The sequence below is a fragment of the Pseudorca crassidens genome, chromosome 1 (genome assembly GCF_039906515.1).
Source record: "Pseudorca crassidens isolate mPseCra1 chromosome 1, mPseCra1.hap1, whole genome shotgun sequence".
NCBI classification, from domain to species: Eukaryota; Metazoa; Chordata; class Mammalia; order Artiodactyla; family Delphinidae; genus Pseudorca; species Pseudorca crassidens.
The window spans coordinates 50,491,538-50,509,447 of NC_090296.1; the positions used below are offsets into that span (position 1 = coordinate 50,491,538).

Below are 17,910 nucleotides of genomic sequence, written 5' to 3' on the forward strand. Positions count from 1 at the left end.
TTGATAAACCATTAGCCAGACTCATCAAGAAAAAGAGGGAGAGGACTCAAATCAATAAAATTAGAAATGAAAAGGGAGAAGTTACAACAGACACCGCGGAAATACAAAGCATCCTAAGAGACTACTACAAGCAACTCTATGCCAATAAAATGGACAACCTGGTAGAAATGGACAAATTCTTAGAAAGGTATAACCTTCCAAGACTGAACCAGGAAGAAATAGAAAATATGAGCAGACCAGTCACAAGTAATGAAATTGAAACTGTGATTAAAAATCTTCCAACAAACAAAAGTCCAGGACCAGATGGCTTCATAGGTGAGTTCTGTCAAACATTTAGAGAAGAGCTAACACCCATCCTTCTCAAACTCTTCCAAAAAATTGCAGAGGAAGGGACACTCCCAAACTCATTCTATGAGGCCACCATAATCCTGATACCAAAACCAGACAAAGATATTACAAAAAAAAAAATTATAGACCAATGTAACTGATGAGTGTAGATGCAAAAATCTCCAACAAAATACTAGCAAACAGAATCTAACAACACATTAAAATGATCATACACCGTGATCAAGTGGGATTTATCCCAGAGATGCAAGGATTCTTTAATATACGCAAATCAATCAATGTGATACACCATATTAACAAATTGAAGGAGAAAAACCATATTATCATCTCAATAGATGCAGAAAAAGCTTTTGACAAAATTCAACACCCATTTATGATAAAAACTCCCAGAAAGTGGGCATAGAGGGAGCCAACCTCAACATAATTAAGCCCATATACGACAGACCCACAGCAAACATCATTCTCAATGGCGAAAAATTGAAAGCATTTCCTCTAAGAACAGGAACAAGACAAGGATGTCCACTCTCACCACTGTTTTATTCAACATAGTTTTGGAAGTCCTAGCCACAGCAATCAGAGAAAAAAAAGAAATAAAAGGAATGCAAATTAGAAAAGAAGAAGTATAACTGTCACTGTTTGCAGATGACATGATATTATACATAGAGAATCCTAAAAATGCCACCAGAAAACTACTAGAGCTAATCAATGAATCTGGTAAAGTTACAGGATACAAAATTAATGCACAGAAATCTCTTGCATTTCTATACACTAATGATGAAAAATCTGAGAGAGAAATTAAGGAAACACTCGCATTTACCATTGCAACAGATAGAATAAAATACCTAGGAATAAACCTACCTAGGGAGACAAAAGACCTGTATGCAGAAAACTATAAGACACTGATGAAAGAAATTAAAGATGTTACCAACAGATGGAGAGATATACCATGTTCTTGGATTGGAAGAATCAATATTGTGAAAATGCCTATACTACCCAAAGCAGTCTACAGATTCAATGCAATCCCTATCAAATTACCCATGGTATTTTTTACAGGAGTAGAACAAAAAATCTTAAAATTTGTATGGAGACACAAAAGACCCTGAATAGCCAAAGCAGTCTTGAGGGAAAAAAACGGAGCTGGAGGAATCAGACTCCCTGACTTCAGACTATACTACACAGCTACAGTAATCAAGACAATATGGTACTGGCACAAAAACAGAAACATAGATCAATGGAACAAGATAGAAAGCCCAGAGATAAACCCATGCACCTATGGTCAACTAATCTATGACAGAGGAGGCAAGGATATACAATGGAGAAAAGATAGTCTCCTCAATAAGTGGTGCTGGGAAAACTGGACAGCTACATGTAAAAGAATGAAATTAGAACACTCCTTAACACCATACACAAAAAGAAACTCAAAATGGATTAAAGACCTAAGTGTAAGGCCAGACACTATAAAACTCTTAGAGGAAAACATAGGAAGAACACTCTTTGACATAAATCACAGCAAGATCTTTTTTTGATCCACCTCCTAGAGTAAGGGAAATAAAAACAAAAATAAACAAATGGGACCTAATGAAACTTAAAAGCTTTTGCACAGCAAAGGAAACCATAAGACGAAAAGACAACCCTCAGAATGGGAGAAAATATTTGCAAATGAATCAACAGACAAAGGATTAATCTCCAAAATATATAAACAGCTCGTGCAGCTCAGTATTAAAGAAACAAAAAACCCAATCCACAAATGGGCAGAAGACCTAAATAGACATTTCTCCAAAGAAGACATACAGATGGCCAAGAAGCACATGAAAAGCTGTTTAACATCACTAATTATTAGAGAAATGCAAATCAAAACTACAGTGAGGTATCACCTCACACCAGTTAGAATGGGCATTCTCAGAAAATCTACAAACAACAAATGCTGGAGAGGGTGTGGAGAAAAGGGAACCCTCTTGCACTGTTGGTGGGAATGTAAATTGATACAGCCACTCTGGTGAACAGTATGGAGGTTCCTTAAAAAGCTAAAAATAGAATTACCATATGATCCAGCAATCCCACTACTGGGCATATACCCAGAGAAAACCATAATTCAAAAAGACACATGCACCCCAATGTTCATTGCAGCAGTATTTACAGTAGCCAGGTCATGGAAGCAACCTAAATGCCTGTTGACAGACAAATGGATGAAGAAAGTGTGGTACATATATACAATGGAATATTACTCAGCCATAAAATGGAACGAAATTGAGTCATTTGTTGAGACGTGGATGGATCTAGAGACTGTCATACAGAGTGAAGTAAGAAAAACAAATACCGTATATTAACGCATGTATGTGGAACCTAGAAAAATGGTACAGATGAGCCAGTTTGCAGGGCAGAAGTTGAGACGCAGATGTAGAGAACAAACGTATGGACACCAAGAGGGGAAAGCCACGGGGGGGGTGGGGATGGTGGTGTTATGAATTGGGTGATTGGGATTGACATGTATTCACTAATGTGTATAAAATTGATGACTAATAAGAACCTGCTGTATAAAAAAATAAAATTGAAAAATTTTTAATAAAAGCTTCAAGAGGATTGACATATACACATTACTATATATAAAATGGATAACTAATGAGAATCTATAGCACAGGGAACTCTACTCAGTACTCTTTAATGACCTATGTGGGAATAGAATCTAAAAAAGAGTGGATATATGTATATGTATAACTGATTCACTTTGCTGTAGAGCAGAAACTAACACAACATTTTAAATCAACTATAGTCCAATAAAAATTAATTTTAAAAAAAAAGAATGACTGCTCTTAAATTATCTAAAATGTTTTCTTAGCTTCATCTAGACCGTTCACACCATCTGAGTGGCTAAAATAAATTGTTTTACCAAAAATGTTCTACAAAAATGTCATGACTTCTATTAGCAGATGTTAAGAGAAGTAGCACTGTGATATCAGCAAAGTGATGAAAGTTGCTTCCTGCAAAGATATCGTTGACAGTATTGTTCATTATGCTACCCTGGTGTCCTGTTAATACAGGAACTCCTCCCTACGTGCGTACACCCCCACACACACACCATTCCCCCCCCAAATACCAGGAAAATTTCTCTCTAATAGTTTCGTTAATCCTTTTGCTTTTTCTGAATTACTGACTTATTTTTATCTCAGGGACACTGTGATGCACGTAACTGATCTTGTTTTCATCTTCCCATTGGCTACTGCAAAATGCAAAGCAAAATCTAGTCACTGTATATAGCATGCATCTTACTTTCTTCCCCATATTTAACATTTGCTTCATTTTATTTTTGTAACTCATCTTTCTAGAACTAGCAGAGGTATTAACTAAATGTAGTATTGAGCCTTTCTCAGCTCAGTTAGCCTTGCATAGGACTTTATTCTTTTAAATTGACTTACATACAGTTTTTGGCAAGACAATTACAAAATATAATTTCTGTGTTTATTTCAAAGGCTAGCTTAAAATCACAGAAAAAAATCATAATTTGTGTTTCTTTTCTAAGTTCTAGTTTTTAATGCATGTTATATAACTGTAACCTTGTTTTTTTCCCCCCAAGGCAGCCAACAGTTAGATTCCATTCATGTAACACAATTGGAGAGAGATACTGTTTTAGTGTGTTTAGACAGTAAGTATTATTTTAAAGTTTATTCTAAGTATACTATTTGATATAACATACCTTTTCATGGAATTGATTCTAATAGAATCAGTAAAGTAGATTTGCAATTTTCCACCTTAAGTGGCATTGTTTTATTGATGAAAAACCTAAATTGGCTACAGATGTAGTAACCAATTGATCTGTTTGTCAGACTGTCCTCTGTGACCTTTTTCTTTATTCTGTTTGGCCTACTTGGGAACATTACAGTCAGCCCTCTGTATCTGTAGGTTCCACATCCTCTATTCAGCCAACCATGGATTGAAAATATTTAGAAAAAAAAATTCCAGAAAGCTCAAAAAAGCAAACCTGAATTTGCAAGTGCCTGGCAACTATTTATATAGCTTTTGTGTTGTATTAGGTATTATAAGTAATCTAGGATCTACTGTGTAGCACAGGGAACTATACTCAATATTATGTAATAACCTATAAGGGAAAAAAAGAATCTAAAAAAAACTATATCTACATATATATACACACACATATGTATAACTGAATCGCTGTGCTATACACCTGAAACTTATACGATATTGTAAATCAACTATATTTCAATAAAAATATTTTTTAAAATTAAAGTCTATGGGAGGTTGTGTGTAGGTTATATGCAAACACTAGACCATTTCATATAAGGCACTTGAGCATCCATGGACTTTGGTCTCCGTGAGGGGTACTGGAACCAATTCCCCGTGGATACCGAGGGACAACTGTATTAGAATAGTTTGCCATAACCTTGGGGTAAAATTCTGTATAAAATTATTCTGTATAAAATTCTGTATAATTCATTGTAATTAATGAAAAAATAGAAGGTTATACTAATTTGGTCACTTGTAGTCATATAACATGAACTTTTGGAATCATGTCAGTGTGATATTCTAATGCACAAATAGATTTGACACCTTTACCTGCTAGTAGTGATTCTTTTGATGCAGGGAGAGGTGTTACTGATAGATGTGTGTTGTACTGTATATGCAGTGGAAGAGACAGAAAAACTTTAACAACAGGTGTTTTCAATTTTGCAAACAAAGCACTCTAATTCTTAAAATCCCCCTTACTTTAATGCAATGAATCCTGCAAGTGAAGTTCACCCAGACTTGGCATTATATTTGAAATTTGGCAATATTTGCTGTGGTTGATTCATTCCAATATTTTAAAATTACTAGACCTGCCCATAGATGTTTAGGGTTATTTTTAAAATTGTTCCACTACTTAATTTACCTGTATTTTTGTCTTAATTTCTGTTCTCTAAAGTGTTCCCTAGTGGATTTGCCTTACAGAATCATAAAGATCATCTAATATTATAGATAAGTAAACCAAACCCAGAGTGTTTCATTTGCCCATTATCCCTTAAGTATTTTTGATTCTTTGAATACTGATAAGATTGGCATGTTGTTTGATTACTCTTAAGTGAATTTGATAAATTATTTTTTACCCAAACAAGTAGAAGACTCAGTACTAATTAATGAAATAAACAGATGATCAGAATTTAATTGTAGTAGTATTGAACCTTTAACATTAAATGCCTAAATACCTTCTGAGTCAAACAAGGAAAATAAATTGTACTTAGTTTTCAGTTTGTTGATTTATTTATTTTTAAAAAAATTTTTTAAACCTTTGATTAATTAGGACTTCCATTTCCCAGCTATTCATGGTAAATGGAAAGTTGACTTTCTTCAGTTGTTCTTTTTTTCTTAGGGGAGCAGTGTAACACTTCGAAAATTGTTTGTCAACTCTATGGTATAAATCAGTTTTACTAAGCAGCAATGGAGATAGGTGTGTAATCACGATAGGTGTGTAATCACAAATAATGGTAGACAGATGAGAAAGTAATGCAGAGTGAAGATATCTTCCAAGTCAGAGCTAAGATGGTTAAATTAAAAAACAAATGGACAAAAGGGAAATAGAAATATTCACATATACTGTCTATCCCAGAGTTTACTTATAAAGAAATTCTGACTTTTGAGAGTACTATTTTTTCCTCCCTTGTACTTCTGTAGAATATTAGTTACATACTAAAGTTAAGAATTACTGCAAATATTACTTATCATATGTTATGTAATTTGTAAGGGGGAAAAAACCAACTCCTATTGCTGAATATTTAGGCACCAAGTTAACCGCTATTAAAGAAACACTTCACTTTTTAAAAAATGAGAACGTAAGTGTTCAATATAAACTATGAAAAAAAGTACTGGTGGAATTGCCATTTACAACGGAGGCCTCACTCTTATAAAATCTATCAGTGACAGTTTTTCACTGGGCATACTTGAATCAAGAGAAATAATTGAACTTTATTAATATTGTTATATATCCATGTAAAATCCACTTATCAAGTTACATTTATTTTAGCAAATCTGCATTTCCAGTCTTGACTTGTTTTTTCTTTTTTTAAGAATTTGTAAAAATTGTAAATCTACAAGGAAAACTAAAATCAAGTAAGAAACTGGCCTCTGAGCTAAGTTTTGATTTTCGCATTGAATCTGTAGGTAAGTCTCCTTTTATTAATAATGCATTTAGAGTACTTGGTTTTTTGTTCATTCTGTACTTAGGGTTATCTAGACCAGCACTGTCTCATAGAAGTTTCTTTGATATAGAAATGTTCTCTGTGTTCTTAAATACAGTAGTCATTAACCACACTTGTTAAGTACTTGAAACATGGCTAGTGCTACATTTTAATTTTAATTAATTTAAATTTTGATGTAAATAGCCACACAGGGCTAGTTACTATAATATTAGACAGTGCAGGTCTGGACCGTAATAAATCTTTTATTGTCGTTTCTTGAATATTTAAAACATGAAATCATTTCTTCTATTCATTGTTCCCTTTGCTGCATCAAGTGAATTATACTTCTTCCAATTCTTTCCAAATCATGAAGGTATTTGTGTGATGTGATTAACAATGTTAGATATGCTAGAATTCTTTGCCGTGTAAGATTCTGGTTGGTGTGTGTTGATGGTTTTTGCTTTTAGGTCTATTTAAATATAAATACTTTCCCACAGAATCTGGAAAATACTATGCCATTTGAATTTGCTTCCTTGTCAATGAGTGTTTTACTCTGTAATATCATTGGTATTATGATAAAAATTACTATTGTTTGCATCCTCACTGATTATATGTCAGTAAGTATTTTCCTCAAGGGTGATAGAACTTATGAAAAAATACTATGGGTGGAAACATTTTGAACAATTCATGATATGGTTCTACTTTAAGTCAAAAACAGTTAAAATTGGTGATTTTTATTTGGGCTGTAAAAAATATGTGTATTTTATAATTAAATGTATATACTTTTAAAAATGTGTTTCTCACTGTTTAGAAAGTTTTCTGTTGATTTTTTAAAAATTTAATGGTTTCTCAAGTGGAGTTTTGCCCTATTGCAAAGAACATTCATCCCTCTGGGTAACCCTCTTACATAGGAATAATTTGCTTATGATTGGAAATTTTATTCAAGCAGAAAACCTAAACTTTCTGTAGATGCCATGACAAAAGGCATTTTGGAAATATTTTCTTCTTTTAGTCCTTTGTATGCTGGCTGTTGCATGCCAGTTTCTAAGATTTAATATTTTCAATAGAGATTCCAATATACAGATCTTTAGGTCCTCTTAATTTTAACTGAAACACACTAGTACCTCAACTTTTTCATATATGCCAAATTTTTTAGGATATTTTCGTTCTACGAAAGTTTGTTCCTCCTAGGCTACCATCTCTTCTTTCCAGTGAACTTTGGAATAATTTCAAGGATCCTCCTGGGTAAAAAGAGTCCCTTTAAGTCACCTTTAAAAACAAAGCCAGTACTACCTGTTTTTTTATTTCATGGCTAGTGAAGCTTGTATGATTGGTTATTGCAAAATACTTTAATGTTTATTGAGCTAAATTATGTTTCCAGAACATTCTTATGTTAACTTTTTACAGAGTCAGTATTCTAGTAAGAAATATAATAAATTTCAATCACTTTCTCCCATCATCTTTACTGGTATAGGGCATATGGCTAACTCTCCAACAATCAAATTGGTTTTCTCCTTCTCTCACTGTGCTTTAGTGACTCTAGCCTCTGGCCAGGAAGGACCCAGAGGCCCTGCTGCCTCCCCCCCACCCCAAAATTGGAGGCCCTGCCACTCTGTTTCTAAACCACTAAGTGACCCCATATGTGTGCTTCAGTGGGCCCAGCACAGGCAAGACACAGAAATGGACAAGGCACAGCGAGAACAGGTTTTCCTCCAAGACCCTCAGGCCACCCCAGGGGATCGTGGGAGATGGGTGGGCAGCAAGAGGGGATATGGCATGTCATGAGGTGGCCACACTTTGGGGTCACGGTCGTTCCTGATTCCAAAGCCATCAAGAAGTTGGGCAAGCTTGGCTCAAATCTGTGACCACACTTGTGAACAGTGGGACCTGCAAGGACAGGGCAAAGGCCCGGTGGGCTCTGGAGCCCTGATGGGGTTGGGCAGCAACAGTGAGTACGATAGCTGAGAGCCCCTAGCCCCTCCAAATAAGAATTGGTTCACAGATCAGAAATATTCAGTGTGTGGTTAAATTTTAGATTACAGGACAGGTTTATTTTTAAAAATTAATTTTATAATAGGGAATATGTGAACAGAAATAAAAGATGCTTCCTTAATAGCTACTTCTAAATATATCACATTATTTAAATGATCATGTTTTTAATCCAAAAAACCAGTTATGTTTTTATTACTTTACCTAAGACAAAAGATAGTATATGAAAGAAAAATTAATATGCTGATGTCCAGCTCATCAAAAGTTAGCTCATTTTTAAATAAATGCCTGTTATAATGTATCTTTGAAAACTTCCATGACCCTGCCTCAATAAATTATTTGAGCTTTGTCATGACTTAGTCACAAAAATGTTGGGAACTAATGGTCTAGACAGTGGAATTTTGCACCAAGCACTTGAATAGCCTTACATTATCATTTATTAAAGACAGTTAAGGAAAATGTATAATGCACTACTATGTGCCTTATTTTAGTCCCCTTCTCCCTTATCTTTTTAGTATGCCTTCAAGACAGTGTGTTGGCTTTCTGGAAACATGGAATGCAGGGTAAAAGCTTCAAATCAGATGAGGTAAGACTTCTCTAATTACCTCCAGTGATTCCCATTAAAGATTTTAAAAGTTGAAACATTTGTTTTATGTATTTTCTTTCTGAACCCACGTTGCTATGTTTAATGCCTTTAATGCCGGTAGAACAAAACTGCCAGTATTTTCCCTTCAAATAATGTTCAGTTTTGTATTTATTGTATTCTCAGTGGCCACGAGGAATTGTCAAACATGAGTTTACACAATTTCAGTCCTCTTATTTGTAATTTATAAATATGGTTGCTAAACTTACTAAACTTTTCTAAAGGTAATAAGCCTTTTCCATAATCTATAAATGTGCAGCTTCTTTTTTTTTTGTATAAATTTATTTATTTTTATTTTTGGCTACGTTGGGTCTTCGTTGCTGCACGCGGGCTTTTCTCTGGTTGTGGCGAATGGGAGCTATTCTTCGTTGTGGTGCACAGGCTTCTCATTGTGGTGGCTTCTCTTGTTGGGACCACGGGCTCTAGGTGCTCGGGCTTCAGTAGTTGTGGCTCACGGGCTTAGTTGCTCCGCGGCATGTGGGATCTTCCCAGACCAGGGCTTGAACCCGTGTCCCCTGCATCGGCAGGCGGATTCTTAACCACTGCACCACCAGGGAAGCCCCTGCAGCTTCTTTTTTAATGTTATATTTTAAATTCTAAATTAATATGTATTGGATCACGGGACTAAGGAAAATCTAAGAAAATTAATTCGTTTACTAAATATTTATTGAGTATCAAATACATTTAAGACACTATTCTTATTATAGCACTGAAGACATAATGAAGCATAATTATAAATAATATCAAACCCTTACGATGTCTATCTTCCAGGCACTTTACAAATGCTATCTTATTGAAGGCTAATAATACAGTGGGGTTTAGGTACAATTCAAAGTAAAGTTATGTACTATTCATATTCCCGATTTTACAGGTACAGAGTGATTAAGTAACTTACCCAGAGTTACAGAACTAGTTAAGTGACAGAGCCTGGATGTGAAGGGTCTCCAAAAATCACTTCTACTGAGATAATCGGGATATATTTCATGTAGGAGGTGGGACTTGGGCTCCCACCTTGAGAGGTGAATCCTAACAGTTAAGAGAATACTAACAGAGACATTTCCCATTTGTGTGAGTACCTGTGTAATTCTTGCACACCAGGGCCTCACAAATATATGGACTTATTTTGAAGCTTAAAATCTTCTATTTGAATTACCTTTACACTGTTATTTAGATATAACTATTTCCACCTCTTATATGAATGCAGAAATAGAATGCTTCCAAGTAAAAATGATGTAAATCAGTGGAATTAGAATGCTTCCAAGAGAAAATGACGTAAATCAGCTTGTCTTTGAAAGCGTCCGTTTAGTTACTGACCCATGTCACTAAATGTCACCAGGCCCCTGCATTTAATGAAGCCTACAGTCCTACTTACTGCCATAACATTAATTGTCCTCAGATGCTGTTTTCACTGTGTCACTCCTGTGGTTTGAAATCTGTAGAAGTTACTTGTTTACCATATCAAGTGTGAATTCTACCTCCTATTTTTAAGTCATCTTGCTTACCTTTTTCTTTCTGGTTTTGTTCTCATCCTTCAATTTGGGCCTACCTATAATGTTCATAATGTAAAAATCAGCCATTCTAGTCCACAAAGATTGGAACATTTCTGAACTGAATACTCTGAAAATCAGCTGCATTTAGTATAGCACCAGATTTATTTTCTGGTTCAAGTTTGTTAATTCCATCTTCTCAGCTAGACTGCAAACTCATTGATAGCAGAGTATTTTTATACTTATTTTATATCCACACTGTCAAGAGTTTGTGTTCCTCCAAAAGCTGACCCTAAAACAAGGACTCAGGTCCTTGTTTATTTGGGAGTAGATCCCAGAAAAACAAGTGACAGAGTAAGGAATGTAAGATGCAGAGGGACAAAAAGCCAACAAAGAGCACATTAATAAACTGCTTCTCACTATGGGCAACGAGGGCTTAATCCTATAGGAACTACTGAGGAACAGTGTGGAGCACACCTCAGTATTGGCTCATCAGAAGGTGGGGAGGCGGGTGCATTTATACACCACCTGCTGTCGCTGGTAGTTAAGGGTTTCCCCCAGAGGTGTCAACTCCCCACACTTTGGAATAGTACCTGTGCACGACTGAGTACCTTCTTTCTTTAGTATTGGAGAAGACAGAGCAGAGGAATACCCCCAGTACACAGATGTAAGACACAGGTGCATGGGAATGTCTACCGCAGCTCTGCTGAAATCAGGTGGGCTGAGGGGTGCCACCTCAAGCATCTGCCCTATGACGTAAAGGAAGGAGTAGGGGCTGTGCAGTCCAGCAAACCTGTACTCAGATCTTGGGTCTACTAGTTATATGACCTAAAAGTAAGTTACTTAACCTCACTGAGTCTTAGTTTTCTCTTTAATAATATGGGAATGATAATACATATCATAAAAAGTTCTAAGGAAAGTGCTTGACCCAAACAGATGTTCCATAAATGTTGATTTGTTTCTACTAATAAGCAGTCAAAAAAAACCTTACTAAAATCTATTTAATTTGAGGAATTGAGTCTATCAAAAATTATCATTCTTTTTAATACTTGCTCTATCTAAATGATTTTTAAATTATAATTTAAATAATATGGGGACTAATAATATGGGATATTTTCTTTCATAGGTTACCCAGGAGATTTCAGATGAAACAAGAGTTTTCCGCTTATTAGGATCAGACAGGTAATAGTTTGGTTGTTTTATTACCAAAGGAGTTCAAGAATTGTATTTTTAATTATACTGTCAACCTCGGACTGTGTTTCAAACACTTATTTTTCAATATACTTATATTGTTTCAATATATTTATTTATATTGTTCAATAGAAGTAACATTGGTTTATAACATTTATATAAATTTCATGTATACAGTGTTATATTTCTAGTTCTATATACCCTACAGTGTGCTTACCACCAAAAGTTTAGTTTCCTTTCATCACCACACAATTAACCCCCTTTACCCATTTCACTCTCCCTCCACCCCTACCTCTTCCCCCTAGTAGCCACTCTGTATCTACGTGTTTGTTTTTGTTTGGTTTGTTCATTTATTTATTTTTATATATGTTAAACAAAACTCTTAGAGGCTTCAGAATCTTAGAGAAATTTCCCTGTATCATTATTGAGAGAGAGAAAAAATATTTTAATTAGTCAATTAAGCAAGCTGTTGTCAGTGTGAGGATCATGATTCCAGAAACAGTTATACTCAGCCAAGACAAAATGTGTTAGATGGGTGTTTATGTCCCTAGTATCATGACATATTTCAGGCTCCTTTGTTTTCATCATTTCTTCCTGGCATGTTAACTTCTATTAACTGTTACTGTATATATCCAACAGAATGTGCACCTCCTGACATGTACTTTTATATCACAAGATATTTGACTGAGTCTCTGAGGTCATTCTAAATTAGAAGGAATTATGTGGTCTCTGTGATCAAAGTGAAAGATAAGTTCCAAAACTATGCTTTCTCATGAAAAAAGAATTATAGCTTTTGTTCTTCAAAGTCTATGTTATCTACCTCTACAATGAATAAAATACCTATCCCTTCCTATTTTCCAAAAGTTGTTACTGCAGCAAAACTGGCTATAGTGGTATACATTAGTCCTGAGGCAAGGATTGAGAACCTCTGATCTTCAAGTTCAGTCTAGTCACAAAACCATTGCTTAGATATTACACACTTAAGGAAGTCGGGGAGAATTGGAGTTATGACTGCATAAAAATTTTTTAAAGAGACTTTTGTGAAGAGAAAAAGGATTTTTGGAAAATGGCAACTACCCATTGCCGTTGAAAAGGCAAGCCCAGAGAGCATGGCAACCTAGTAACTAGTCCTGCATAAAAGAGAATTGGAGGACCACCTGGTAAATGACTGTAGAATGGGAGGCCCTTTGCTTCTCCAGGAAGGGCTGACAAAAGAATTGTAGATCATTCAGTGATCCTGGCACAAATAGCACTCTGGTGAGACATAGTATGAGAGATTTCTGCTTGATAGAGGGTAGGCATCAGAAGCCATTTCTCTTAGTTACTTGTTTCCTTCCAACTCCTTCCCCCAGAATTTTCTCTTTCATCTATCCCTTCTTTGTTTGTATTGTTTCTCCATTCTCTGTCACTCTTGCCCTAAAAAACTACTTTTTTCAGACCATTGCCTTGTTCTGATTATCTTCTTACTTGGGCATCTCCTTGATTTTAAGACATACATCTTAACCAAGGCTTTTGTTTTGTCTTAATTTTTAAAGTGATTTGTTAAATTGTATTGTTTAAATATAGGTATTAATGTCTAGGAGGAAAGAAAACTATGTCAGAATATTAATAATGGTAAACTGGGCAGTTGAATTATAGGTAATTTTATTTTCGCCTTCTACTTTTCTTTAATGCATGCTTTAAGTATATATTACTTTTTTGTTTTCATTTCAAAAGTAATAATATGCTAGTTGTAGGAAATTCATACACTAGAAAAATATAAATGATTTATGCAACTCCCCCCACCTCCCATTTCCCCTTCTAGACTTTTTTCTCTGCACTGGCATATTGTTTTTTATTTTGTTCTCAAACCTGTCTTCCCACAGTGTAGATCCTATGATATGACACTTGATTGGTTTTTCTTCCTATTGGTCCTTTCATTGAACTCTTAACCCTGCCTTTGTTCCAGGGACAAGGGAGACGGCCCCATTTCATACTTTACTATTTATTTGCAAATACCTTGAAGAACAGTGTGAGTGGGTGCCTCTTAAAATCCTGTTTTATTGTCTCAGCCCTTCCTCCATCCCCTTCTTGTTCATGTATATTCTAAAGCTTTATTATACCTTTTTTTGGTATATATGAGTAAAGCAAATTTGTTTTTAGTTGGAATAAGATGAGACTATCCTGAAATGTTTTTAATATTTTATATTCATAAATTCATCAATTCTTATTCAGTTTTGTTTTTAAGCTATAAAATGTAAAGCTGAATTTGACTGTGCATCTATTAATGTGATCTCTGTGTAATTTTATGTGAATGTGAACAATGATATTCTTTCCTGGTTTGATGTTAGTATTTGAAGATGAAATCTCTGTTTCTCCTCTTTAACAAGACTTTTGTTTTGATTTAATTGCAGGGTTGTTGTTTTGGAAAGTAGGCCAACAGAAAATCCTACTGCACACAGCAATCTTTACATCTTGGCTGGACATGAAAATAGTTACTAAGCAACAGAAATTGGTCTCAAATGACAGGAAAATGAATACACTCCATTGAAAGCAAAAATATCTTAAGGAAATTCAGTACAAACTACACTATGATTTGCTTTAATTGTTATGGGTTATATCTCAAATGATCTGTACTTTAAGGTAGAATTCAATATTTTCTGTAGCTGGAAACAGCTATTCTATCTCTTGCCACTATGTGGTGGTTTTATCAAGTTTGCTTAATAAAAGCTATGAGACAGATAGTCCTCTAGTTCCAGGAAACACAGTCTTTTTAAAAAAAATGTTTGTAACAAGGATGCCATGATATTTTTAGATAACAACTCATGTGATTATCTTCAGAGAGATAAATTTAGTGACAGTTTTCTCATTTTATACCATGTTTTATTCTTAATGAACATAATTTGATAAAGAAATTATCAGGTAAGCCTTTCACTTTTACATTGGCCATTCTGTATGTTTTTGTAAAATAGAATATTTAATCCTTATTTATTAATCTCTTGCTGGAGTGGTGTAATGTATCTAACTTTTAGCAAAGGAAGGTTGCAGAGCAGCTTAAATTTTTTTATAATATATAAAAATTTTGTTTACCTTTTAAGACTAGTACTTTGAGGGTTTAAAGGCTGTGTTTGGAGGTTCAATACATACATGCAATATTATTTAATGCAAGTATTTTGTAATATAATATCATCCAGAATTGCCTTAAAAGAGAGTTTTGTGTTTTCAACTACATATAATTGTAGGGGGTCATACAGAAGATAATGATGATGGTTGAAATATTGTTAGAAGGAGTGTGTATTTCTAGATGTGACTACTGTGTGTATGTATTCTTGACAAGCAGCATAATATACCTGTGATTTTTTTTTTTTTACATTAGGGATAATGCATAAGAAATTAATCTTCATATATATTATCATCCCTAATGTAGGGGGGAAAAGTGTTTAACTGCCCATGATATGTATTTTACTTATACTATACCAGAGTGGAAATTGTAAAGCAACTACATGTGTATTCTTGGGTTTTTCACATATATAGATCTTCATTTTGAGTAGGTTAAAAAAAAAAATCTTTAAATGAAATTTAATTCCAGATGGGATAGTATAAATAAGTATTATAAAAATCAGTATTCTAAAGATAAGTAAGGATTGGGCCATTCTTGAGTTTTCTTCCTTTCTGCTATTGTTAGTATTCAAACTGAAAGCATCACACTGGTACCTATTGTCTTAATGCATTTAACAGTTATTGTTGAGATGATGAACAAAGGGGTGGCAAGAGCAGACTATAAATTCATTTTCAGCAGTTCCTTGAGAGAAAGACAGTGTAACTATCTCATTCGGTCTTTAGCAGTCCTGTATAGTAGGTATTATCATCATCTCCTTTTTTTAGATGAGGAGATAAGGGGTTAGTAAGGTTAAGAGACTTAACCCAATTCACACAGCAAGTTAGTGGTTGAGTCAGACCATGAGTCTTGTGACTCTGTTCTTTTCACTATGCAATATGCAAACAATAAAATATTATGCAAATGAGATATATAAAGTATTGTCCTTTAAAAATGCTATGATTTCAGTAAGTGTGTTGCTGTTTATTTTGGGTATTTTAAATGGGGCCTCTGGACTGAAGGACACTGGATACAATAGATGGCAGGGGACCATACTCAAAACAGGAAATATTTACATTCTGGATACAAAGACCAATCTCCTCCTCCTCCTCTCTGAATTCTGGCAGCCAGATCTTCCCATCCTAACAACACTGGAAGAGTCTTCTCTGTGCCATCTGGTCAGTGCAAGTGGAAAGACCAAAAAAGATCCTGACATCAGAAATGTCCTGGCTAAACTGCCCAGCTGGATAACTCCCAGTTGAAGATAATAAAATACCCAGTGAAAATCGTAATGTGCCCACCACCCCATGCATGCATCCAGAGCTTACAGTTAGTCTTTTAGTCCTATGCTATTACAAATGATTAAACATGAGCTTCCCTGGTGGCGCAGTGGTTGAGAGTCCGCCTGCCAATGCAGGGGACACGGGTTTGTGCCCTGGTCCAGGAAGATCCCACATGCCACGGAGCGGCTGGGTCCGTGAGCCATGGCCGCTGAGCCTGCGCGTCGGAGCCTGTGCTCCGCAACGGGAGAGGCCACAACAGTGAGAGGCCCGCGTACCGCAAAAAGGAAAAAAAAAAAAAGATTAAACAGGGACTTCCCTGGTGGTCCAGTCAGTAATACTCCGTGCTCCCAATGCAGGGGGCCCGGGTTCAATCCCTAATTGGGGAACTAGATCCCACATGCACGCCGCAACGAAGAAGCCCGCATGCTGCAACACATGTCACAACTAAGAGCCAGTGCAACCAAAATAATTAAATAAATAAATGTTTTAAAATAATAATAAAAATAAAAATGATTAAACAGCCAGGAGTTATGAAACATCTGAGGAAAGCCTCTTACAGGAAAGAGAGAAAACAACAGGGGAAAAAGCACCTAACGGAAACAGACTATGCAGAATGAAGAAAATGTCAAAAGAAAAAGTATCTTTGCAAAGAAGTTGCAACTATGAATAGGAGTAGGATACTAAAAAAGGAGCTTTTGAAAAAACAGAGCTATTAGAAAAAATATAGCATAGCTGAGTAATTCAATAGATGATTTAGAATATAAAGTTGAAGAAATTTCTCAGAAAATAAAAAGAAATGAAAATATTGGAGAAAAAAATTAAGAAAATTAACAGGCCAGGAGGCCCAATATCCAATCTCCCAGAGTTCCAAAAAAGAACAGAGAAAATAGGGAATCAGTAGAGTATTTCAAGGAATATTCTCACTACTAAAGAACTTCAGATTTTAGATAGAAAGAACACAGTGGACGAAAAAAATCTATTATGAAATTTCAGGCATGTCAGGGTCAAAGAGAAGATCTGTTATGTTTTTGAAGAAAAGGGGCAGGTCAAATACCAAGGAGTAAGAATTGGAATAACTTCAAATTTCAACAGAAGCAGTGCCTTCAAAATTCTGAAAGAAGTTTCCAACCTAAAATTCTGGATTCAAACTATTAATTGAACCTAAGGTTATAATGAAGACATTTTTATTTGTACAAGGTCTCACAAACTTCACCTTTCATATAGTCTTTCTCAAGAAGCTACCAGAGGATGTGCTTCATAAAAATAAGGTCATAAACCAAGCAATATGAAGACATAGGTGCAAAGACTGGGATTCAGCATAGGAGAGAAATGAAGGAACTCCCCAGATGATGATGATGAGATATCCAAGGATGACACCACACCAGACATACAGAACATAGGAAGCATATCAGAAGCTCCCAGAGAGGCTTTTTCAGAAAGATTAAATAATAAACTACCTGATGCATCTCCCAGACCCCAAAAAATCAGAGTGAGGGACTTGTGATACTGAAACGGAGAAGGAGGAAAGGTCAATGTAAAGGTATATTATTGAGGTCATTGCTGTGTAGACAATGGCAGCTTGATCCACCAGGTCTTCTGTGAAGCTCTGTGATAGTTCCTACAATTGTCTCCTGAAAGACAAGTGGCTGGACCATTTATCTTGACACGCTCCTCACTAGGTGAGTTGCTGCCGGGACATCACCTCCTGAAGTACCAAGTTGCAGCTTGTACT

General features: G+C 35.3%; 1 protein-coding gene across 5 annotated transcripts in view; it reads left to right on the plus strand.

The window, feature by feature from the left end:
* Nucleotides 1–15,823, plus strand: part of MAP4K5 (mitogen-activated protein kinase kinase kinase kinase 5) — a 136,656-nt gene extending 120,833 nt beyond the window's left edge. For all 5 annotated transcript variants that reach the window (XM_067736255.1, XM_067736261.1, XM_067736249.1 and 2 more), the window contains 5 exons: nucleotides 3,917–3,985; nucleotides 6,400–6,492; nucleotides 9,014–9,084; nucleotides 11,755–11,810; nucleotides 14,213–15,823. In XM_067736255.1, the coding sequence (XP_067592356.1) occupies nucleotides 3,917–3,985; nucleotides 6,400–6,492; nucleotides 9,014–9,084; nucleotides 11,755–11,810; nucleotides 14,213–14,300 (377 nt within the window). In that variant the 3' untranslated portion in view covers nucleotides 14,301–15,823. The remainder of the gene's footprint in view (nucleotides 1–3,916; nucleotides 3,986–6,399; nucleotides 6,493–9,013; nucleotides 9,085–11,754; nucleotides 11,811–14,212) is intronic.
* The last annotated feature ends 2,087 nt before the right edge of the window (nucleotides 15,824–17,910 follow it).